General features: G+C 42.6%; 2 protein-coding genes and 1 pseudogene across 3 annotated transcripts; 2 read left to right on the top strand and 1 right to left on the bottom strand.

Annotated features, from left to right (window-relative positions):
• Positions 1 to 4,711: 4,711 nt before the first annotated feature.
• LOC310795306 (transcription factor IIIB 50 kDa subunit-like) lies at positions 4,712 to 8,179 on the top strand (the record flags this gene model as incomplete). The annotated part of the gene is made up of 4 exons (XM_083657358.1): positions 4,712 to 4,859; positions 5,773 to 5,832; positions 5,956 to 6,277; positions 7,462 to 8,179. The coding sequence occupies 4 exons, from the start codon at positions 4,712 to 4,714 to the stop codon at positions 8,177 to 8,179; spliced, it is 1,248 nt and encodes a 415-aa protein (XP_083513484.1).
• Positions 8,180 to 15,024: 6,845 nt separating this feature from the next.
• On the top strand, positions 15,025 to 18,472 carry LOC310795307 (transcription factor IIIB 50 kDa subunit pseudogene; annotated as a pseudogene). Its single transcript has 3 exons — positions 15,025 to 15,172; positions 16,287 to 16,608; positions 17,755 to 18,472. The product of its transcript is annotated as a transcription factor IIIB 50 kDa subunit pseudogene (transcript).
• Positions 18,473 to 20,572: 2,100 nt separating this feature from the next.
• On the bottom strand, positions 20,573 to 23,873 carry LOC310795308 (prolactin-releasing peptide receptor-like; the record flags this gene model as incomplete). Its single annotated transcript, XM_083657359.1, has 2 exons — positions 20,573 to 21,206; positions 23,428 to 23,873. The coding sequence occupies 2 exons, from the start codon at positions 23,871 to 23,873 to the stop codon at positions 20,573 to 20,575; spliced, it is 1,080 nt and encodes a 359-aa protein (XP_083513485.1).
• Positions 23,874 to 25,930: the final 2,057 nt, after the last annotated feature.

Here is a 25,930-nt window from a genome sequence, read left to right on the forward strand (position 1 = left end):
TCTAGGCGAGAATCAACCACTGTGTTTGAGCTGGTGTTACTCAGGGTCAGTAAGACATAGTCATTCTGACACTCGGAACATAAACTTCAAAGTCTTACCTTTCAGAAAAGGTCAGGCAGTTGTCTGTAACCCTAGCAGTTCAGCCACAGTAAGCATTTTAGTTTGGCTATGTCGTTTTCACTATTTTCTTCAGAAATAGGTGGCTTTAGAAGAGGTTTTTAAAAGGCTTTATCTTATCTGGCCCAATTCAAACAGGTTTGGACACCCCTGATGTAGAACATCTGTGCAATACCTAAAATTACAGTTTATTGTGCAATAATTTTTTTGTATAGCATCGGTGCAATATTTAACTTTTCATTTGATCATCAAACCTATTTCTTGGGGGGAGGGGCAATACTTTTCTGTAAAGGCCATTTAGCAATAATAGGTAATATTCTTGGTGTGTATGTTTTTGGTGGATAGGGATATATCGGTATTGAATGTATTGTAGTTTGATTGTACATGCACTGTATCTGTGTGTGCTATGACACATATTGCATGTGCTCTCAAATGCCCAAGACACATTTCTCCTTAGGGAGACAATAAAGGCTAATCTAATCTAATCTCATTCATCAATCACACTTGTCCATTACAATGTGACGAGGGTGACATACATCACAGTGGAAAGAGACCAGCCAATAAGAGAAGGCCAGTTCAGTACCCTATCTTTCACCATTAGGTGTCAGGCTTCACCAAACATTTGGGTTTGGGTGTAGTTACACTGGTGCTTTTCTTTTGTTCTGCTATTTTACATTTAAGTCTATGACGAGTGTATTTTGCTTTTCCACAGAAAAGGGACGGGGACATGTAGCCGGTCTGATGTAAAGGGTTTCAAACAGGTTTAAAACATTTAAAGGGTTTCAAACAGGTTTCAAACATTTACCACGTCATTTTTTGTGATCAATTTTTTTGCGTGATGCATAAACACAGGACAACACCACAAACCACACAAACTTACATACATACATAACTGGACCTCAAATCTCCCCTCCACCAGACAGCAATTAACAGAGTTCTCACACATTTTCATGGATACAATTTATAAAATCTTCCATGACTTTTCAGGGATCAATAATTCCCTTGTCAATCTGTGACCTATGACCTCCCAACAATACGACTTCCGGGTCCAAGCGCCAAGCCTCTCTGCGCTGTCAATATGCTGCAGTGCTGTGTCCCTCATTGTTGGAATAGATCTGAGACTTAAGAAAACGATTCAACTGTCATTCTACCACTTTCCTTGTGATGAGAAAGAGAAGAGGAAATGGTTGCCGTTAATAAGGTACGTTACAATTCGGAGAAAGTACGTAGAAAAACAAAGTTTGGCGCTAAGTCTAAAAAGATTTTGAATAAAAAGTGATGTTAGGTTAAAAAATAATTCTTAAAAAGATATCTAAATAGATTCACGGAATTCGCCATAGTTGTTTTGAATGAGGCGAATGAGGAGCGGTGCCGCTTGACCCCGGAGGTGACGCGGGTTTAAAGACTGTCGTCAGTCTTAACAACCGAATATAATTTCCATCAATACCAGAAATGGTTATTACAGACAAATAGACACAGCTGCTCTTTATATTGGTTTTTAGTGCGTTGGTGTCACTGCATCATGGAAGCTATTGAACTAAAACAGGAATTTTCCATTAAAATATGAATATAAAATACAAGAAGCACTAAAATCGACACAAGTTAGAGCTACGTTACGTCAATAGCTACAGAGAATCAATTTGTCATTATGTTACTTACATTACATGGAAGGTTATCCACAGGAAGATTACTGTAACAATTTCATTACACACAATAAAACGTCACAACTTTTCTAAACTTTCAAGGATTTGAAAAATTCCATGAGTTTTACAGGCCTGGAAAACAAGATTTTGAAATCCCATGACTTTTCCAGGTTTTCCATGGCCGTGGGAACCCTGAGTTAAATGTTTCTCTCTTCAAGTCTCCTTTACAACCAAAACCTTTACCACAGACTGAGCAATTAAATTGTTTACTCTCTTGTGTGGACCATCATGTGTGTCTTCAAGGTGGCTTTATAACCAAAACCTTTACCACAGACTGAGCAAATAAATTGTTTATCTCCTGTGTGGACTATCATGTGTGTCTTCAAGTGTCCTTTATGACCAAAACCTTTACCACAGACTGAGCAATTAAATTGCGTATCTCCTGTGTGGATTATCATGTGTGTCTTCAAGTTTCCTTTATGACCAAAACCTTTACCACAGACTGAGCAATTAAATTGTTTATCTCCTGTGTGGACAATCATGTGTCTCTTCAAGTTTCCTTTTTCACCAAAACCTTTACCACAGACTGAGCAATTAAATTGTTTATCTCCTGTGTGGACTATCATGTGTTTCTTCAAGTTTGCTACATAACCAAAACCTTTACCACAGACTGAGCAATTGAATTGTTTATCTCCTGTGTGGACTATCATGTGTGTCTTCAAGTTTGCTTCATGACCAAAACCTTTACCACAGACTGAGCAATTGAATTGTGCATCTCCTGTGTGGACTATCATGTGTGTCTTCAACTGTCCTTTACGACCAAAACTTTTACCACAGACTGAGCAATTAAATTGTTTATCTCCTGTGTGGACTATCATGTGTTGCTTCAAGTTTGCTTTATGACCAAAACCTTTACCACAGAGTGAGCAACTAAATGGTTTATCTCCTGTGTGGATTATCATGTGTGTCTTCAAGTTTGCTTCATGACCAAAACCTTTACCACAGACTGAGCAATTGAATTGTGCATCTCCTGTGTGGATTATCATGTGTGTCTTCAAGTTTGCTTTATGACCAAAACCTTTACCACAGAGTGAGCAATTAAATTGTTTATCTCCTGTGTGGACTATCATGTGTTGCTTCAAGTTTGCTTTATGACCAAAACCTTTACCACAGAGTGAGCAACTAAATGGTTTATCTCCTGTGTGGACTATCATGTGTTTCTTCAAATGTGCTTCATTAGCAAATATTTTACCACAAACTGAGCAGCTGACGTGTATCTTCCTTGGAACTTCACTAGTTTCCACCCATTCATCATCATTGTCTTCAGTCTCAGAAGAGTCTGAAGTATTGTCATCACTAGTTGGTTGTGAATTATTAGCTTGATATAAGTATATCAAGTTCTTTGCTGGTTCTGATACTCCACAGTCCTCACCATCATCTTCAGTTTTCATCTGTTCAGTTGAGATGCTGGCTAGAGGCTCTGCCTCTCTGTTCTCCTCAGTTTGGCTTTGATGAAGCTGAGGTTTCTCTTCCTCATCTTCACTCTTCACAGGGACAACAGAGAATGAGAACTTGATATCAGCCTCCTCCGGCTGTTGAAGCTGCTCTCCCTCCCTCCTGATCCAGAGTTCCTCCTGTTCCTCTTTAATGTCTGGGGGCTCTGGGTCCTCCTTAAGCTGGTCTCCCTCCCTCCTGATCCAGAGTTCCTCCTGTTCCTCTTTAATGTCTGGGGGCTCTGGGTCCTCCTGAAGCTGCTTTCCCTCCTGACTGGTCCAGAGTTCCTCCTCTTCCTTTTTAATATGTGGGCTCTGGGTGCTCTGGTCCAGACTGGGGCTCCACTCCTGCTGCTCAGGGGGAACTTCTTCTTCAATGACCAACAGCTGCTGGAGGTCTGGAGGCAAGGCGTCTCTGTGTAACCGCACAGCGTCCAGCAGTTTACGCTGTCGATCGATCTTCTCTTTTGAACGAGTAGCTTCCTCCTCATATTCTGCTATTGTTCTTTCAAACAGACCAAATATCTCTTCAATAGCCGCAGTTAGGCGCTGCTTCACCACAGCTCTCAGCTTCTGGACTTTAGACAGTTTCATTTTCACACAGTGACAGGAACTAATTCTCACAAACTTTATCATTCAAAGCTCAACTAGCTTTACAGCTAACGTTAGCTTCACAGCTAAACCATTCATCTGAGTCCATGAAGTCTTCTTCTTCCTCTGATCAACGGAGCCTCGGTTCCACTTCTTATATCCGTGATAATATCATTCGCACATATTACGAGTCTTCTGTTTGTAAATTAAAGTTCTCAAAGTATAAACGGGAAATAATATGCTACTGCTAACGTTACTCTCGTTCTCAAGAACGTGTGCATGGGAGCTTCACCACCACAATACCCAGAATGCCTTGCGTCACCGAGGCGAGCAGTTTTCCCCATCCTGGCAATATTGTGCTCTGGTTACTGGATTATATGATATTGTGAACAATGTAAAATTAGACTAATGTAAAATAAACATTAATAAATGACTCAGTTTATCTCTCTCTCTCTCTCTCTCTCTCTCTCTCTCTCTCTCTCTCTCTCTCTCTCTCTCTCTCTCTCACTCACACACACACACACACACACACACACACACACACAAAATGTGGAAAGTAACAACTTTAAAACGGAACACAGTGAGATGATGCGGAACTATCTACAGTGTGAACATTGTATCCGCACGGATGCAATTATTCGCCGCCCCCTCCCCGGTGGAAGCACAACGCTCATTGGACGATCATCACATGACCACAGATGTTTACGAAATGTTCGTGCTGGTCATGTCGTGGTGGTGCTGCTGAAGCCGACTCCGAGAGAGAGCGACATCTTCACAAGGCAACTCGGGAGGGCATTTCTCCATAAGAACAGGAGTATTGACTTGGCGTCCAAATACCGTTAACGGGAGGTTAGACGTCACGTCGAGATGGCACCTGGGGGTCTGACCTGTTCGGACTGCGGGTCCTCGAACATCGTCGACGATAACCTGTACTCGCAGCCCCAGCTGGTGTGTGTGGACTGCGGCTCCGTGGTGCAGGAAGGAGCGCTCGTCCCCACCGAAATGAACCCTACACGTAGGTTAATACAAGCAAACACACAGACCTGGTTGAGATCAGTTTTTGCGTGTGTGTTTTTCTTGCGCTATGGGTAAAGTTCAACATTTTAAGAAAAACAATAAACAGTAGTGCAAATGACATTTTGAGATAGCCTAACTTATCTTCACATTGGCATGTACAGTAGCCTACTCATTCAAGACATTTCTTTCAACAGTGCAAACAGCAATTTTACATAGCTATTCTTTTGAATAGACAGACCTGCAAGAGTTTACATCATTATAGTCCAAAACATTTTAGATTTCAGATGGAATCTTCTGAATAAAAGGACAATTAGGCTATTGAAAAGTATGGACTTTAACAAGTCTGTAGCCTACAGGTTAGCGGCCTCACCATGTTATGGTGTTTGCACATTTGCTCATTTTTTGTTTTGTAAGTGAAGCTTTTAAAATGACTCATGGCTAGTACTTACCTTAATGCATTTACCTGTACTGTAATACCAACCATAATCAGACACTCACTCACTCCCTGAATTGAGCGCACACACTCTAAACGGCACACACACTAAATTAGCTAATTGAACACACTTCCTTCACAATCACAGAATACATTTGAACTAAACACTCCCTGAACTCGCCCAGTCACATCACTCGTGTACACGTGTACAGTTTTGGAGTGTATTTCAAGTTAATAAAACAGTATGTTATGTTTATTTTATTTTTTTGTCTTCATTACCATTTGCCATTAGTAACATTGAATCGACATAAAAAATGTGATACATTCCCTACAGATACGGTTTAGCAACTAGCAATAATGTTTACAATCAGGCAAATGTACTTATATTCTTTGTCAAGCTTCTGTCAGTTCCATTTTGACCATAGTTTTGTATCAACATTGCCTTTGTGTGTGTGTGTGTGTTTTTTTTTTTTTACAGTTATCAGCTACAGCCGAAGTACAGAGCAGGGCAAGCAGCCATGTCCAAACCTGAAAGAAGGTAAGACCCCCTCTGCAGATTTGGGGGGACCTTTCGTCGTCTTATGATAATTTGCATATTTCTAAAGAAATGATCCCTCTGCTCTGATTTGCTCTTGCTCATAATTGTGTTGCCTCCTAACAGGTGTGCAGCGTGTGAAAGCCTTATGTCGGATCCTCCGGGTGAACAGTGACATCGAGGAGATGGCAGAGATGTATTACCAGCAGGCGTATCAGCACCCCAAGTTCATCAAGCTCAGCCTCCACAAGAAAGAGGCCCTGGGCGGCTGCTGTGTGCTCGTGAGCTGTCAGCTGCGGAACTGGCCCATCACCATGGACAGCATCACCCGCCTGCTGGAGGCGGACCCCCATGTGGTGATATCGGTTTATAAGGAGCTGGTCCACACTCTGAGCATCGAGGCGCCTAGGGCCAGCATCGCTGAAGTACTGGAGTCTCACAGCCACGAGTAAGTGTCGGCCAGGGGGCTGCTGAATGTTCTAGTTCAGTGTGACTTTATCAATAGTCCTAAAAAAACCTTTCATGAAGACAGTTTGTTTACAATAGAGAGCCAAAGTGAACGTCGCTTCCTGCCTTTCTCTCTCTGTACCAGCGTCCGAAAAAAATATAATTGCGAATTGGCACAATTCAAACGGGATCAAAAAAAAGAATGGTCTCTCGCCGTTCACCCCCCCATTCATATTTTTCCTGACGCCGGTACAGAGAGAAAGGCAGGAAGTGACGTTCAATGGTCTCTCTATGGAAAATGCACGTAACTCATTCTAACCAGCTGAAACAGGTTTGCATTCATTCCCAAATATCTCCCGTTCCACACGGATGGATTCCGACTGAAGTGGGATCAACTGGTGCAGATAATTATATGTCAGCTTTTGAGATAAACTGTTCTAGCAGAGGTTAGAAATGGAAATGTGAATCAGATAGAAAAATCTGAAGTTAGTTTGATATTGTCAATATCGGGTCTATGGTTCAGTATATTTTCTGCAGCACAACAGAAGAAATATCTCATTTTCAGATGCTAATCGATCTGTACAGTGTCATTCAGAGATTCGTTTGTCTTTTAAACTGTACAAATGAAACAAAAATATGCAGATAATATTTTTGCAAGGTTTGAAAAATAACTTGAATCGGTCGGTCTCAACTTCCTGCTATGCCCCCCCCCCCCTTTCCCATCCATCTAATAAGGAATAGGACTGATCTACACCTCAGATACCAGGGGCCAAATGTATAAACTATGTGTAAACACGAAAAGAGTGCAGAGTGCTGTAACACTTTTCACACAGGTTTCTGAATTAATTTATAAAACAATCCACGGGCCGTGAGACTATGCGTACTGGTACACATCTCTCACATCTTGCATACTATACGCAGTCTTCTGAGTCCGACTAGTGTGTTGTTGTCTTTTTTTGGGCTTACACAGATTTCTACGCCTAAATATACGCACGTTTTATGCATTTGGCCCCAGGTGAATGCACTTGACTAGCTTGATAGAAAACCAGCAGTAAACCCATTGCTTTGAATATTCACCTTTCGTATACCACAAGGTTCTTGAAGCACTGTTATGTGCCTCGATGTATAAGAAGATGCCAAGTGGAGGCCTAATACTTATAGAACATGTTTCACTCTTTCTGTCAGCTACAAAATCGGCTCTTGCGACGTTCCTGAAGAACTGGCGGAGAACATCAAGGACGTGGCGAAGCGTGCGGTGGCCCTGGCGGAGCTGGCAGCAGATCTCTGGCTGGTGACAGGACGCAGGCCCCTGTCCGTCATGATGGCGTGCATCTACCTCGCCTGGCAGTCCTTGAAGCCCACCAGGACTCGCCTCAAATACTCTCTGGACAAATTCTGTTTGCTCGCCAAGGTGTCAAAGTACAGGCCCGCTTCGACGAGAGTACCCGAAATCAAGGAGGCGCTGTGTAAGCTGGGCCGGGAGATCCCCTGGGTGAGGGAGAACGTGACACCGGACAACGTGATCCCCCAGGTGGGGGATATTCTGGAGCACAGGTACGCTCTGCTGCGGAGGGCTCTGCAGACACATGACGCCCACCCGCCCAGCTGTGAGGACTCCCTACCCGGGACGTCCCGTGAGCTCGACACTGGCACAGTCACCCATGGGTGCCAGGCTCGAGACCCGCATTGGGGTAAGAGAGTATTGTTTGCTCCCCCTTGTCTGAAGCACGCTAAGATCAGGAGAGTGGAGAGACCAGTTCTCCAGGATGTGACTGGTGATGAGGAGATCTCGGACAGCGAAATTGATACGTACATCCGCACTCCTCAGGAAGTGAGAGACCTTGTTCGGACACAGAAGATGTTGTTTGCGTTGTCTGAGGAGGGAAAAGAGCCAGAAGGCTGAACCCTGAGAGTTTAGTTTATTTTGAATTTGGCCGATCAGCCTTTTCCATCAGAGCTACAAACATCTGGAACTCTACTCCCAGTAGCATCAGACAAAGCCCTAACTTTACTAGTTAAAAAAAAAAAAAAAAAAATCATGGCTGAAAGCCTGAAATCCTAACAGTCATGTAATCTTTTTTTTTTTCAATATTTTTTTTTATTTACAGTTTTGTGATAATACATAGACAGTGTGAGACAAAGAGGGAAAGAGAGAAAAAAAATCATAAAAACCATGGAAATTAGACAGTGACAACAACAAAAACAAGACAAAACATAACAAGAGGCTACCAGACATTATGCTTTCTTTTTTTAGATATGCGGTATCTTTCAAAAGGTTACCTATCCCCCCTGACTTCGTCAAGGCGGGCCAGAAACGGGTCCCAAACAACCAGAAACCTCCCCAGTGAGTTGGTCCTCAGGAACCGGAGTCTCTCCATCCGTATAACAGAGGTCATGTCCGCCAGCCACAGTTGGAAAGAGGGTGGGGAGGGGGACTTCCACTCCTGCAGTATCAGTTTCTTAGCAACGATTGTCCCCTGTGTCAGAGACTGCTGCACAGCCGCAGGGAAGTCCAAGGAGGACTCCGAGCAGCCGAATCTTGTAATCATTAACAACCAATGCTAAACAGTGCATCTTTTATTATTTTTATTTTGTAGGTGTTGTATGCTTTTTTATTTCAATTAGATTACCGTATGCACATGCATGTGTATCAGATTTAAATTGTAACTGTTTTATTTTGTTTTTGATTGTCCTTGTATCATCTAGGGACCCAGGGACTGCAGATGAAATTTAGCTTCCTAGCTAAGGCTGGGACAGTTTGTGACTGTCCATTGTCCCTGTAAAAAAAAAAAAAAAAAAAATCCCAGGGCAGTGTTTACGTCTTTGCTTAGTGATCTAAATACAATTGTCTTTTTGAGTTTAAATGCACTTTATCTTGTTCAAGTCTATTGCATTATGCATTTGATGTAAGCCAGGATACTGGTTAGCAAGTCCCAGGACTTGTGTCTTGTCTTGCTGCACATAATCCAGTTTACTGTCAAAAACACTGTTGAAATAAAGTTGTGTTGAATAGTCGAAAATCTATTCTGAAATATGATTGATGACAAGCAGCACTCTGACATGTCACATGACATAATCAGAGAGAGATTTGGAGGGTGATGGCCATTACCCCTAATTGACAACAGAGTCATTCATCTCTGTTTTTTTGTTGACTAAATAATTTTGCACAGTCTGTTGATATTATACATACAAGTACACATTGAACGACAGCTTTTTATATAGCACTGCACAAACCATCAGAATAATTAGCAGACAAACAGTACTTTGGCAAAGAAGCAGAGATTACACAAATAACACCATAACCAAATGGATCCAATAACATCCAAAGGGGCGGGGGGGCTGGCATATATTTGGATGTAAACAACTTTTTGTTGATCTATACAGTACAGTATAACCATAAGTAATAAATAACAAAATAAAGGGATAGCCTACAGTTGTGTTAATTGAGCAAGAGTTCACAGTAAAAAAGGTGAAGTTCACTCAACTGTTTTTCAGCAAAGCAAATGTGAACAGAGCGGAACTAAGGGAGAATAATCTGTATTTAATTAGTTCCACAATCAATGCTCAAAGCAAAGTGCATCGCCACAGCTCTTCTTCTGCCTCTGTTGCCCTGTGGGATCAAGCAAACCTGCACCGGCTCAGTGCTGCCCTCTGTCTGCATAGCCAATATATCATCTCCAACACTTTGGTTGTCCAGTACTTAGGTTCTTTTAGAATATCATTTACAGTTATGTACATCACATGTGTGTGTGGAGGGGGGAGGGGGGACACCAATTAGGCTACATCAGTTCTTGTTTCAAGCATTCGTCTTTCCACAGTTTTCAGCGGTTGTCATCAATTCCAATGGCACTTTCCAGGTTCTGATTTTTTGCTGTTCATCTGTCATTTATGTGATTAATTAGGTAGTTAATTCTGAACAATGCTATTCATGCTACATACCAAATTAACCGGCTGAATCTTGCGCATCGAACCATGTCTTCCTTTTTCAGATCAGATCAACACAGCAGAAGTTATAGCTGTCTTTGTACAAAGACAAAGACAACATTTCAGATTATTTGGCTTTTTGGAAATCCGCCTAGGTATCTCCCTACAAAAACCACTGCCAAATACTCATGTTTTGGTATTTTTTCATCTTCTTTGAGTTGGGATGTGGTAAGGCCTGTGGCTATGTCTCCATTGGGTTTCTAGCCATAAATACAACAACCACAGGTGACTGTTTACACTCTAAAAGTGTTTTTTATTCTAGGCGAGAATCAACCACTGTGTTTGAGCTGGTGTTACTCAGGGTCAGTAAGACATAGTCATTCTGACACTCGGAACAGAAACTTCAAAGTCTTACCTTTCAGAAAAGGTCAGGCAGTTGTCTGTAACCCTAGCAGTTCAGCCACAGTAAGCATTTTAGTTTGGGTATGTCGTTTTCACCATTTTCTTCAGAAATAGGTGGCTTTAGAAGAGGTTTTTAAAAGGCTTTATCTTATCTGGCCCCATTCAAACAGGTTTGGACACCCCTGATGTAGAACATCTGTGCAATACCTAAAATTACAGTTTATTGTGCAATAATTTTTTTGTATAGCATCGGTGCAATATTTCACTTTTCATTTGATCATCAAACCTATTTCTTGGGGGGAGGGGCAATACTTTTCTGTAAAGGCCATTTAGCAATAATAGGTAATATTCTTGGTGTGTATGTTTTTGGTGGATAGGGATATATGGGTATTGAATGTATTGTAGTTTGATTGTACATGCAGTCATGCACTGTATCTGTGTGTGCTATGACACATATTGCATGTGCTCTCAAATGCCCAAGACACATTTCTCCTCAGGGAGACAATAAAGGCTAATCTAATCTAATCTCATTCATCAATCACACTTGTCCATTACAATGTGACGAGGGTGACATACATCACAGTGGAAAGAGACCAGCCAATAAGAGAAGGGCAGTTCAGTACCCTATCTTTCACCATTAGGTGTCAGGCTTAACCAAACATTTGGGTTTGGGTGTAGTTACACTGGTGCTTTTCTTTTGTTCTGCTATTTTACATTTAAGTCTATGACGAGTGTATTTTGCTTTTCCACAGAAAAGGGACGGGGACATGTAGCCGGTCTGATGTAAAGGGTTTCAAACAGGTTTCAAACATTTACCACGTCATTTTTTGTGATCAATTTTTTTGCGTGATGCATAAACACAGGACAACACCACAAACCACACAAACTTACATACATAACTGGACCTCAAATCTCCCCTCCACCACAGACAGCAATTAACAGAGTTCTCACACATTTTCATGGATACAATTTATAAAATCTTCCATGACTTTTCAGGGATCAATAATTCCCTTGTCAAGCTGTGACCTATGACCTCCCGACAACACAACTTCCGGGTCCAAGCGCCAAGCCTCTCTGCGCTGTCAATATGCTGCAGTGCTGTGTCCCTCATTGTTGGAATAGATCTGAGACTTAAGAAAACGATTCAACTGTCATTCTACCACTTTCCTTGTGATGAGAAAGAGAAGAGGAAATGGTTGCCGTTAATAAGGTACGTTACAATTCGGAGAAAGTACGTAGAAAAACAAAGTTTGTCGCTAAGTCTAAAAAGATTTTGAATAAAAAGTGATGTTAGGTTAAAAAATAATTCTTAAAAAGATATCTAAATAGATTCACAGAATTCGCCATAGTTGTTTTGAATGAGGCGAATGAGGAGCGGTGCCGCTTGACCCCGGAGGTGACGCGGGTTTAAAGACTGTCGTCAGTCTTAACAACCGAATATAATTTCCATCAATACCAGAAATGGTTATTACAGACAAATAGACACAGCTGCTCTTTATATTGGTTTTTAGTGCGTTGGTGTCACTGCATCATGGAAGCTATTGAACTAAAACAGGAATTTTCCATTAAAATATGAATATAAAATACAAGAAGCACTAAAATCGACACAAGTTAGAGCTACGTTACGTCAATAGCTACAGAGAATCAATTTGTCATTATGTTACTTACATTACATGGAAGGTTATCCACAGGAAGATTACTGTAACAATTTCATTACATTACATTACATTACATTCATTACACACAATAAAACGTCACAACTTTTCTAAACTTTCAAGGATTTGAAAAATTCCATGAGTTTTACAGGCCTGGAAAACAAGATTTTGAAATCCCATGACTTTTCCAGGTTTTCCATGGCCGTGGGAACCCTGAGTTAAATGTTTCTCTCTTCAAGTCTCCTTTACAACCAAAACCTTTACCACAGACTGAGCAATTAAATTGTTTACTCTCTTGTGTGGACCATCATGTGTGTCTTCAAGGTGACTTTATAACCAAAACATTTACCACAGACTGAGCAAATAAATTGTTTATCTCCTGTGTGGACTATCATGTGTGTCTTCAAGTGTCCTTTATGACCAAAACCTTTACCACAGACTGAGCAATTAAATTGCGTATCTCCTGTGTGGATTATCATGTGTGTCTTCAAGTTTCCTTTATGACCAAAACCTTTACCACAGACTGAGCAATTAAATTGTTTATCTCCTGTGTGGACAATCATGTGTCTCTTCAAGTTTCCTTTTTCACCAAAACCTTTACCACAGACTGAGCAATTAAATTGTTTATCTCCTGTGTGGACTATCATGTGTTTCTTCAAGTTTGCTTCATAACCAAAACCTTTACCACAGACTGAGCAATTGAATTGTTTATCTCCTGTGTGGACTATCATGTGTGTCTTCAAGTTTGCTTCATGACCAAAACCTTTACCACAGACTGAGCAATTGAATTGTGCATCTCCTGTGTGGACTATCATGTGTGTCTTCAACTGTCCTTTACGACCAAAACTTTTACCACAGACTGAGCAATTAAATGGTTTATCTCCTGTGTGGATTATCATGTGTGTCTTCAAGTTTGCTTTATGACCAAAACCTTTACCACAGAGTGAGCAATTAAATGGTTTATCTCCTGTGTGGACTATCATGTGTTGCTTCAAGTTTGCTTTATGACCAAAACCTTTACCACAGAGTGAGCAACTAAATGGTTTATCTCCTGTGTGGACTATCATGTGTTTCTTCAAATGTGCTTCATTAGCAAATATTTTACCACAAACTGAGCAGCTGACGTGTTTCTTCCTTGGAACTTCACTAGTTTCCACCCATTCATCATCATTGTCTTCAGTCTCAGAAGAGTCTGAAGTATTGTCATCACTAGTTGGTTGTGAATTATTAGCTTGATATAAGTATATCAAGTTCTTTGCTGGTTCTGATACTCCACAGTCCTCACCATCATCTTCAGTTTTCATCTGTTCAGTTGAGATGCTGGCTAGAGGCTCTGCCTCTCTGTTCTCCTCAGTTTGGCTTTGATGAAGCTGAGGTTTCTCTTCCTCATCTTCACTCTTCACAGGGACAACAGAGAATGAGAACTTGATATCAGCCTCCTCCGGCTGTTGAAGCTGCTCTCCCTCCCTCCTGATCCAGAGTTCCTCCTGTTCCTCTTTAATGTCTGGGGGCTCTGGGTCCTCCTGAAGCTGCTCTCCCTCCCTCCGCATCCAGAGTTCCTCCTGTTCCTCTTTAATGTCTGGGGGCTCTGGGTCCTCCTGAAGCTGCTCTCCCTCCTGACTGGTCCAGAGTTCCTCCTCTTCCTTTTTAATATGTGGGCTCTGGGTGCTCTGGTCCAGACTGGGGCTCCACTCCTGCTGCTCAGGGGGAACTTCTTCTTCAATGACCAACAGCTGCTGGAGGTCTGGAGGCAAGGCGTCTCTGTGTAACCGCACAGCGTCCAGCAGTTTACGCTGTCGATCGATCTTCTCTTTTGAACGAGTAGCTTCCTCCTCATATTCTGCTATTGTTCTTTCAAACAGACCAAATATCTCTTCAATAGCCGCAGTTAGGCGCTGCTTCACCACAGCTCTCAGCTTCTGGACTTTAGACAGTTTCATTTTCACACAGTGACAGGAACTAATTCTCACAAACTTTATCATTCAAAGCTCAACTAGCTTTACAGCTAACGTTAGCTTCACAGCTAAACCATTCATCTGAGTCCATGAAGTCTTCTTCTTCCTCTGATCAACGGAGCCTCGGTTCCACTTCTTATATCCGTGATAATATCATTCGCACATATTACGAGTCTTCTGTTTGTAAATTAAAGTTCTTAAAGTATTATAAACGGGAAATAATATGCTACTGCTAACGTTACTCTCGTTCTCAAGAACGTGTGCATGGGAGCTTCACCACCACAATACCCAGAATGCCTTGCGTCACCGAGGCGAGCAGTTTTCCCCATCCTGGCAATATTGTGCTCTGGTTACTGGATTATATGATATTGTGAACAATGTAAAATTAGACTAATGTAAAATAAAAAAATAAACATTAATAAATGACTCAGTTTATCTCTCTCTCTCTCTCTCTCTCTCTCTCTCTCTCACTCACACACACACACACACAAAATGTGGAAAGTAACAACTTTAAAACGGAACACAGTGAGATGATGCGGAACTATCTACAGTGTGAACATTGTATCCGCACGGATGCAATTATTCGCCGCCCCCTCCCCGGTGGAAGCACAACGCTAATTGGACGATCGTCACATGACTACAGCTGTTTACGAAATGTTCGTGCTGGTCATGTCGTGGTGGTGCTGCTGATGCCGACTCCGAGAGATAGCGACATCTTCACAAGGCAACTCGGGAGGGCATTTCTCCATAAGGACAGGAGTATTGACTTGGCGTCCAAATACCGTTAACGGGAGGTTAGACGTCACGTCGAGATGGCACCTGGGGGTCTGACCTGTTCGGACTGCGGGTCCTCGAACATCGTCGACGATAACCTGTACTCGCAGCCCCAGCTGGTGTGTGTGGACTGCGGCTCCGTGGTGCAGGAAGGAGCGCTCGTCCCCACCGAAATGAACCCTACACGTAGGTTAATACAAGCAAACACACAGACCTGGTTTAGATCAGCTTTTGCGTGTGTGTTTTTCTTGCGCTATGGGTAAAGTTCAACATTTTAAGAAAAACAATAAACAGTAGTGCAAATGACATTTTGAGATAGCCTAACTTATCTTCACATTGGCATGTACAGTAGCCTACTCATTCAAGACATTTCTTTCAACAGTGCAAACAGCAATTTTACATAGCTATTCTTTTGAATAGACAGACCTGCAAGAGTTTACATCATTATAGTCCAAAACATTTTAGATTTCAGATGGAATCTTCTGAATAAATTAAAGGACAATTAGGCTATTGAAAAGTATGGACTTTAACAAGTCTGTAGCCTACAGGTTAGCGGCCTCACCATGTTATGGTGTTTGCACATTTGATAATTTTTTGTTTGGTAAGTGAATTTAAAATGACTCATGGCTAGTAGTTACCTTAATGCATTTCCCTGTAGCCTACTGTAATACCAACCATAATCAGACACTCACTCACTCACTCCCTGAATTGAGCACACACACTCTAAACGGCACACACACTAAATTAGCTAATTGAACACACTTCCTTCACAATCACAGAATACATTTGAACTAAACACACTCCCTGAACTCGCCCAGTCACATCACTCGCGTACACGTGTACAGTTTTGGAGTGTATTTCAAGTTAATAAAACAGTATGTTTGTTATGTTTATTTTATTTTTTTGTCTTCATTATAATTTGCCATTAGTAACATTGAATCGACATAAAAAAATGTGATACATTCCCTACAGATATGGTTTAGCAACTAGCAATAATGTTTACAATCAGGCAAATGTACTTATATTCTTTGTCAAGCTTCTGTCAGTTCCATTTTGACCATAGTTTTGTATCAACATTGCCTTTGTGTGTGTGTGTGTGTGTGTGTTTTTTTTTACAGTTATCAGCTACAGCCGAAGTACAGAGCAGGGCAAGCAGCCATGTCCAAACCTGAAAGAAGGTAAGACCCCCTCTGCAGATTTGGGGGGACCTTTCGTCGTCTTATGATAATTGCATATTTCTAAAGAAATGATCCCTCTGCCCTGATTTGCTCTTGCTCATAATTGTGTTGCCTCCTAACAGGTGTGCAGCGTGTGAAAGCCTTATGTCGGATCCTCCGGGTGAACAGTGACATCGAGGAGATGGCAGAGATGTATTACCAGCAGGCGTATCAGCACCCCAAGTTCATCAAGCTCAGCCTCCACAAGAAAGAGGCCCTGGGCGGCTGCTGTGTGCTCGTGAGCTGTCAGCTGCGGAACTGGCCCATCACCATGGACAGCATCACCCGCCTGCTGGAGGCGGACCCCCATGTGGTGGTATCGGTTTATAAGGAGCTGGTCCACACTCTGAGCATCGAGGCGCCTAGGGCCAGCATCGCTGAAGTACTGGAGTCTCACAGCCACGAGTAAGTGTCGGCCAGGGGGGCTGCTGAATGTTCTAGTTCAGTGTGACCTTATCAATAGTCCTAAAAAAAACTTTCATGAAGACAGTTTGTTTACAATAGAGAGCCAAAGTGAACGTCACTTCCTGCCTTTCTCTCTCTGTACCAGCGTCCGAAAAAAATATAATTGCGAATTGGCACAATTCAAACGGGATAAAAAAAAAAAGAATCGTCTCTCGCCGTTCACCCCCCCATTAATATTTTTCCGGACGCTGGTACAGAGAGAAAGGCAGGAAGTGACGTTCAATGGTCTCTCTCTATGGAAAATGCACGTAAGAACTCATTCTAACCAGCTGAAACAGGTTTGCATTCATTCCCAAATATCTCCCGTTCCACACGGATGGATTCCAGCTTTTGAGATAAACTGTTCTAGCTGAGGTTAGAAATGTGAATCGGATAGAAAAATCTGAAGTTAGTTTGATACTGTCAATATCGGGTCTGTGGTTCAGTATATTTTCTGCAGCACAACAGAAAGATCTCATTTTCAGAGGCTAATCGATCTGTACAGTGTCATTCAGAGATTCGTTTGTCTTTTAAACTGTACAAATGAAACAAAAATATGCAGATAATATTTTTGCAAGGTTTGAAAAATAACTTGAATCAGTCGGTCTCAACTTCCTGCTATGCCCCACCCCCTCCCTTCCCATCCATCTAATAAGGAATAGGACTGATCTACACCTCAGATACCAGGGGCCAAATGTATAAACTATTGTGTAAACACGAAAAGAGAAAAGAGTGCTGTAACACTTTTCACACAGGTTTCTGAATTAATTTATAAAACAATCCACGGGCCGCGAGACTATGCGTACTGGTACACATCTCTCACATCTTGCATACTATACGCAGTCTTCTGAGTCCGACTAGTGTGTTGTTGTCTTTTTTTGGGCTTACACAGATTTCTACGCCTAAATATACGCACATTTTATGCGTTTGGCCCCAGGTGAATGCACTTGACTAGCTTGATAGAAAACCAGCAGTAAACCCATTGCTTTGAATGATTCACCTTTCGTATACCACAAGGTTCTTGAAGCACTCTATGTGCCTCGACGTATAAGAAGATGCCAAGTCGAGGCCTAATACTTATAGAACATGTTTCGCTCTTTCTGTCAGCTACAAAATCGGCTCTTGCGACGTTCCTGAAGAACTGGCGGAGAACATCAAGGACGTGGCGAAGCGTGCGGTGGCCCTGGCGGAGCTGGCAGCAGATCTCTGGCTGGTGACGGGACGCAGGCCCCTGTCCGTCATGATGGCGTGCATCTACCTCGCCTGGCAGTCCTTGAAGCCCACCAGGACTCGCCTCAAATACTCTCTGGACAAATTCTGTTTGCTCGCCAAGGTGTCAAAGTACAGGCCCGCTTCGACGAGAGTACCCGAAATCAAGGAGGCGCTGTGTAAGCTGGGCCGGGAGATCCCCTGGGTGAGGGAGAACGTGACACCGGACAACGTGATCCCCCAGGTGGGGGATATTCTGGAGCACAGGTACGCTCTGCTGCGGAGGGCTCTGCGGACACACGATGCCCGCCCGCCCAGCTGTGAGGACTCCCTACCCGGGACGTCCCGTGAGCTCGACACTGGCACAGTCACCCATGGGTGCCAGGCTCGAGACCCGCATTGGGGTAAGAGAGTATTGTTTGCTCCCCCTTGTCTGAAGCACGCTAAGATCAGGAGAGTGGAGAGACCAGTTCTCCAGGATGTGACTGGTGATGAGGAGATCTCGGACAGCGAAATTGATACGTACATCCGCACTCCTCAGGAAGTGAGAGACCTTGTTCGGACACAGAAGATGTTGTTTGCGTTGTCTGAGGAGGGAAAAGAGCCAGAAGGCTGAACCCTGAGAGCTTAGTTTATTTTGAATTTGGCCGATCAGCCTTTTCCATCAGAGCTACAAACATCTGGAACTCTACTCCCAGTAGCATCAGACAAAGCCCTAACTTTACTAGTTAAAAAAAAAAAAATCATGGCTGAAAGCCTGAAATCCTAACAATGTAATCTTTTTTTTTTTTCAATCTTTTTTTTTTTACAGTTTTGTGATAATACATAGACAGTGTGAGACAAAGAGGGAAAGAGAGAAAAAAAATCATAAAAACTATGGAAATTAGACAGTGACAACAACAAAAACAAGACAAATCAAGACAAAACATAACAAGAGGCTACCAGACATTATGCTTTTTTTTTTAGATATGCGGTATCTTTCAAAAGGTTACCTATCCCCCCTGACTTCGTCAAGGCGGGCCAGAAACGGGTCCCAAACAACCAGAAACCTCCCCAGTGAGTTGGTCCTCAGGAACCGGAGTCTCTCCATCCGTATAACAGAGGTCATGTCCGCCAGCCACAGTTGGAAAGAGGGTGGGGAGGGGGACTTCCACTCCTGCAGTATCAGTTTCTTAGCAACGATTGTCCCCTGTGTCAGAGACTGCTGCACAGCCGCAGGGAAGTCCAAGGAGGACTCCGAGCAGCCGAATCTTGTAATCATTAACAACCAATGCTAAACAGTGCATCTTTTATTATTTTTTATTTTGTAGGTGTTGTATGCTTTTTTATTTCAATTAGATTACCGTATGCACATGCATGTGTATCAGATTTAAATTGTAACTGTTTTATTTTGTTTTTGATTGTCCTTGTATCATCTAGGGACCCAGGGACTGCAGATGAAATTTAGCTTCCTAGCTAAGGCTGGGACAGTTTGTGACTGTCCATTGTCCCTGTAAAAAAAAAAAAAAAAAAAAAAAAATCCCAGGGCAGTGTTTACGTCTTTGCTTAGTGATCTAAATACAATTGTCTTTTTGAGTTTAAATGCACTTGTTCAAGTTTATTGCATTATGCATTTGATGTAAGCCAGGATACTGGTTAGCAAGTCCCAGGACTTGTCTTGCTGCACATATATCCAATTTACTGTCAAAAACACTGTTGAAATAAAGTTGTGTTGAATAGTCGAAAATCTATTCTGAAATATGATTGATGACAAGCAGCACTCTGACATGTCACATGACATAATCAGAGAGAGAGTTGGAGGGTGATGGCCATTTCCCCTAATTGACAACAGACAAGTCATTCATCTGTTTTTTTGTTGACTAAATTATTTTGCACAGTCTGTTGATATTATACATACAAGTACAGATCGAACGACAGCTTTTTATATAGCACTGCACAAACCATCAGAATAATTAGCAGACAAACAGTACTTTGACAAGGAAGCAGAGAAGCAGGGGGGGGGGGGGATTGAGACACACCAATTAGGCTACATCAGTTCTTGTTTCAAGCATTCGTCTTTCCACAGTTTTCAGCGGTTGTCACCAATTCCAATGGCACTTTCCAGCCATGCCTGCTCAAGGCAAGCTGTAGAAAGTAAAATGTGTAGCAAACACTTTTTTTCTAATATCCTTTTGCCTAATAATTCACACTTATGTCAAATTGATATTTTCCTTGCTCGCTTACATAAGAAAAAAAAAATCTTGAATACGGTCGCTATAATAAACGCATCATGCATCATCAAATAATAAATTCATGCATCATCACAAAACATTATGTGGCATATAACGGACATACAACAACAGGTCCTCAAAATGCACTAAGTGGCCGTTCACACTATACGCCAAAGCTACGCTGAAGCCACGCAGTTTCATTTCGACGTCCTTGTTAACAGGTGAGACCGTTCACATCAGCCACACGCCGAAGCCTCGCTGACGCCGCGCTGGAGCGATCGTTCAGAATTCAGTCCTATTTTCCAGGCGTGACGCGTGAAGCTTGAAGCTGCCAGGCATGAAGTCAATGGGAGTTGTGTGGGCGGGTTCAAGGCGCGGCGAGGAGGCGCTGAGAGGAAAAGACAAGGCTTCTTGTGTGAACGGTTAGGCGTCAGTTCAGCTTGTGCCTGCCTCAAGCTTCAGTTCTACTTAACGTTCCGCGTCCTGTGTGAACGGGGCCTAAGTTATTACAAGACCACGCTGGCAGCACAGTGGTTGGCAGGTATTCCGATGCGACGACGGCACGTGAACATCTTGCGCAGCTCGGCGCGGAAGCGGTCGTGCAGCCACGCGTAGAGGAAGGGGTTGCAGCAGGAGGAGATCATGGCACACAGGTGGCACAGCAGCTGGATGAGCAGGAAGTGGCGCTTGTTGATGAGGCGAATGTCTACGTCTCGCAGCACGTTGAACACGTGGATCGGAAGCCAACACACGGCAAAGGCCGCCACCACCAGCGCCACCAAGCGGAAGACCTTCCTCTTACGAGCCCGCTGCGCCTCGGCCTGAACTCGGGACCTCTGGCCGGGCGCCACGCAGTTCCTCAGTTTGAGCGAGATGCAGAGGTAGGAGACGCAGAGCGCCGACAGCGGCAGGACGTACGTGACCAGCAGGGTGCCGTAGGCGTACGCCCGCCTCGCCGTCTCCCGACCCAACCAGAACTCCTCGCAGATGGTGAAGCCCTCCTCTTTGAACTCCACGTGGTAGGTGTGCGCCACGGCCGGAGCCACCAGCCCACAGGACAGCAGCCAGATGCCCGTTAAGACGTAGGCACAGGTAGCCACAGACGTGCGCTTCTTCAGGGGATGCACTGTTGCGTAGTACCTGTAGGGGGAAACGAGAGCAGAATGAGACGGGTATATGGAGTCATCACCCAGCCACCCTATCTGCATATCTCACTAACGTCTGGTCTATAGTCTAATGTCTGGCTCTCAGTCTCAGCCCATCCTCACAAGGAAAACGACAACATTGGTCGATTTTCATGGGGGATAAAAACGACCGATGTTAACGATTTTGACATCTTGCGGTCATTGCAGTGCAAACGAGGAGCTGTACAAGATACAAGATAATTTTATTGCCACACAACCAGGTTGGTGGTATTTAGTTTCAGTACAGATATACTATAGCTCCGAAATAACATGAAACAGCACATGACAGGACATGGATACATTTAGACATTTACACAATTACCACTTTCCCAACAATAAATACAAATGTAACCAGGAAGTATGGGGCGACTTCTGGCAGTATTTAACGTAACGACAGTCTGATGTTGAAATAGCTCGCTGACAAGTGAGGGTGAAGGGGTGGGATTGTCGGATCAGTAACTTCCTCGTCGCGAGAGACCCGGTTCGCCTCCCGACATGTTCCATTTTTAACCGTAACCAAAACCATAACTCTAACCTTAACCAAATTGTTTTAGTCGCCTAAACGTTACCGACGTCTAAACATAACCGACGTAACGTTTTCAAATGAACCGACTGGAACCGACGTGACGTGTTTCAGAATAACCCGTGTCCCATGCGAGCAGGCGTATCACCCGCACGCATCGTTTCGCTCGTGTCATTTTGAGACTCATTGGAAATCGACATATTCTGTCGGTTCAGTATGAGGACGTGTTTGTTAGTAGCCTGCCCTCAATCATAATGGAAAACTGTTGATGTGAGAAATGTGACATAAATTAATGAATAGAGAGAGGAATAGTAAGACACCATCATCACATGCCCATTAGCAGTGTTGGGGGTAACTCATAAAAAAGTAACATATTACATGTAATATATTACTTTTAGCAGTAACTCAGTTATATAACTTATTACTTATAGGATTTCAGTAATATTATACAAGTTACTTTGTCATGTAACTCAAGTTACAAATTGAGTTACATTTGATTAAATCAAAGCACATTTAAAAAAGATACAATCATTTCCTAATCAAACGGTGTGTTTTTATGCAAATAACCACTATAGATGACAATAACAAAGGAAAAGAATAACATTTAGAATTCTGGATTGTTTACACTGACTTCAAGGCGGTTGAAATTATTTTTCGGGATGGTTCCGGGGCGGCAATGTCATTCTGCTGCTGCTGTTGTTTTGGTCAAAGTAGTGCAAAAGTAGTGCAATAAGTAACGAGTTACTCTACACAGAAAGTAATATTGTAAGTAACGTATTACTTTCAAATGAAAGTAACTAGTAATATGTAGTATATTACATTTTGAAAGTAACTTGCCTAGCACTGCCCATTAGAATGGGTGCTGGATCAAAAAAGTACCTTCTGAGATCTCTCTATCTGAGATAGCTGAATGAGAATCCGCACACCAAAGAGCTCCCGGCTTGTTGGTTTTTATTGCGTGACCTTTGGAGCCAAGCTCTTCCTCAGATGCTTTCAGGAAGAGCTTTGGCTCCAAATGTAATAATAATAATAATAATAATAATGATGATAATGGTAATAATAATAAAAATAATAATAATACAAATAAAAACGATCAAACAGGATCCTGGTGTGCAGATTCTCATTCAACTATAGAGAGGCAAGATCCCTTGAGCTGCCTGATAAATGAGCAGTGTTGGGCAAGTTACTTTCAAAATGTAATATACTACATATTACTAGTTACTTTCATTTGAAAGTAATAATTTACATTACAATATTACTGTCTGTGTACTAGAGTAACTAGTTACTTATTACACTACTTTTGCATTATTTTCCAAAAAATAACAGCAGTATAGCAGAATGACAACGCCGCCCTTGAACCATAAAAAAAAAACACCGTCTTGATGTCAGTATAAACCGTCCAAAATTCTAAATGTTATCCTTTTCCGTTGTTATTGTCATCTATAGTGATTATTGGCCTAAAAACACACAGTTTGATTAGGACATGATTGTATCCTTATTTAAATATGTGCTGCCTTTGATCAAACAAATGTAACTCAATTTGTAACTTGTGTCACTTGACAAAGTAACTGGTGTAATATTAGTGAAATCCTATAGTAATAAGTTATATTACTGAGTTACTCCCAACACTAAATGAGTGGAGGGATTGACCCACCTGTCCACAGCGATGGCTGTGAGAGTGAACACTGAAACGTAGACTGTGACCGGCTGGATCAGGAACACCACGTAGCACATGAAGCGGCCAAACACCCAGCCGTGCGGGTTGAAGGCGTAGGCCAGGGTGAAGGGAACGCAGGTCACACACATCAGCATGTCGGAGAAGGCCAGGTTTCCGATGAAGAAGTTGGTGACGGTGTGCATCTTGCGGGTCCGGCAGATGACGTAGAGGAGCAGGTGGTTCCCAAAGACGCCCACCGCCACCACCAGCACGTAGCAGGGGATGATGAGAGGCTTGAAGGCCTGCAGCAGAGCCACGTCTGCAAACGGGGAGCTGCGGTCGATGGAGCCGTTCTGCACCACCACCACCTCGTAAAGACCTTCCTCCGTCTGTTCTCCGGCTGCAGAGGGCAGTGCACCTCCAGCACTGTCGTTGACCTCCATACCAGCAGAGTTCAATCTCTCAGTACCTACACTGTAAACAAAACACACACACACACACATTTGCACCATGGTCAAATTTCCATCTCATCAGTGTTCAACCTATGCAAAATTAAAACAACGTTCCGAAACCATCTTTTTTTCTAGGGAAATTAAAAGATAGAACGCCATTCCTGAATAAGCACTTTCCATACTGACACATTCTCACAGTAAGTGGCAAGGTGGAAATGTTCAAATATTCTCTCATAATTATAAAGCATTTGGATTATGAAAAAGCAAAGACAAACAGCAGAGCATCCTGTGACAAATATGCATTAGATAGATAGGCATAGGGAGAAGGTCGATTCACTTTATTCGAACACAGGGCTCTGCCAAAACCAAAAAGCATGGGATAGTGTACCCTCTGACACCCGACACCTATCACACAGTGATGATGAGACAGAAGGGTAGATCTTGTGCAACCTGGACTTGGAGTAATGAAGACGATGAGTGACCTTAAATGGGATCAGTTGGTGTCTGCTGTTGATACACAGATACTTGAGTGCAGACTACATAATCTAATCACTATTTTTCATCCACATTGGTTATCTGATACTGATACCGTCTCATATACGCTTGTTTCTATTTTACAGCAAAGTAATCCGATTTGTGGTGTTGATGATCATGTTATTCCTCACATAACCCTAACCCATAGTTGAAACAGAAATAGAGAGCTGAAATGATTTTCCTCTTCCCCATCATCATATCAATCTTGATGGTGTCAGCTGCTATCTGATGGATAGTTGAGCCTCAGTCCTGCCTGCACCTTGTTTCAGCCACACAACAGAGCCGTTGTCAACAGATGTCCTTCAGTCTTGCAAGAAGTAATACCACACAATAAGACATTGTCATAGAAATACCATATCAGTGTTGATCCTCTTTATCCTTGCTGTATTGTTCCACAGTGTTAACTGAGCTATCTGTGCTCTTGGTAGCGAGAGGTTGTGCTATTTTTTCTTGCTGTTGTTTGGTGTTGCATGTTGTTGGATAATACACCTAATCATCCCTCGTTACTTAATTTGCACTTTCAGTCGTCAACTCTCCAGCATGATAGGCTGATGTGTGGTGAGCGTTCTGGCGCAAACTGGCTGCCGTGCATCACCCAGGTGGGTGCTACACATCGGTGGTGGATAATTGATTGATAAATCAAAACAATTATTATTATTAATAGTTGAAAATGTGATCAATAATCCTAGTTCAGTAAAAGCCTCAAGGTTTCAGGCTCAATTCTAGCCTGGTATTCAGACTGAATGTCAACTCGTACACTCATTTCCATCTTCCAGTCTGAGATTGGACTCTGTTGAAGTTATTTGAGGGCATCCTCCCAGGGGAATTCCAACCAATCACTAGAGACCAAGTCCAACGTATATCGGCCTGAATCTTACCTTAGTTACTCCAGTTGGGCGAATGTAAGAAAAGAAGAAAGAAAGAAAAAAAAACTTTGAATAAATGGCCTCCACGCAATAATGTGCCGTTCAGATTTCAAACTAATTGTAACCAATTTCACCAATTAACCAATTTAAAACAGCCTGGACAGTGCAGTCTTGAAAACTGCACTGGACAACGGCTTAGTCCCCGCCTGTTGGGCTGTTTATTGATGATGATTTGTCCAATCATTAGTCCCCCTCAGCACTCACTGGCTCTGCCTTAATGAAGAAAAGGCATTTGCATATGACGATGCCAGAGCAGCCAAAACTCAACTCTGTGGAGTGGGCGGATTTGAAGGTCTGGACCCAGTCCCAGGCATTCATCTTGTCCAACAAAATCAGAAAAAGGCCAGATTCATTTAGAGTGAAATAAAAAGTGACAAAGTGAGAACAAAAAAGGCCAAACGTTTCATCCTCAGTCAGACCTCAGCCATTTTCTCATGTCAGGTATACGAGGAATCAGCGTGATGTCACAACAACAACAAATCACCGCAAAACATCCGGAACCGCGGCTGTTAACCAGTATGAGTTGTGCCAAACAAACGTTAATATCTCAAAAACTATACATGACATCGCTTATATTTTTGACATTCT

Source organism: Poromitra crassiceps (genome assembly GCF_964638095.1).
Source record: "Poromitra crassiceps genome assembly, chromosome: 21".
Taxonomy (NCBI): domain Eukaryota; kingdom Metazoa; phylum Chordata; class Actinopteri; order Beryciformes; family Melamphaidae; genus Poromitra; species Poromitra crassiceps.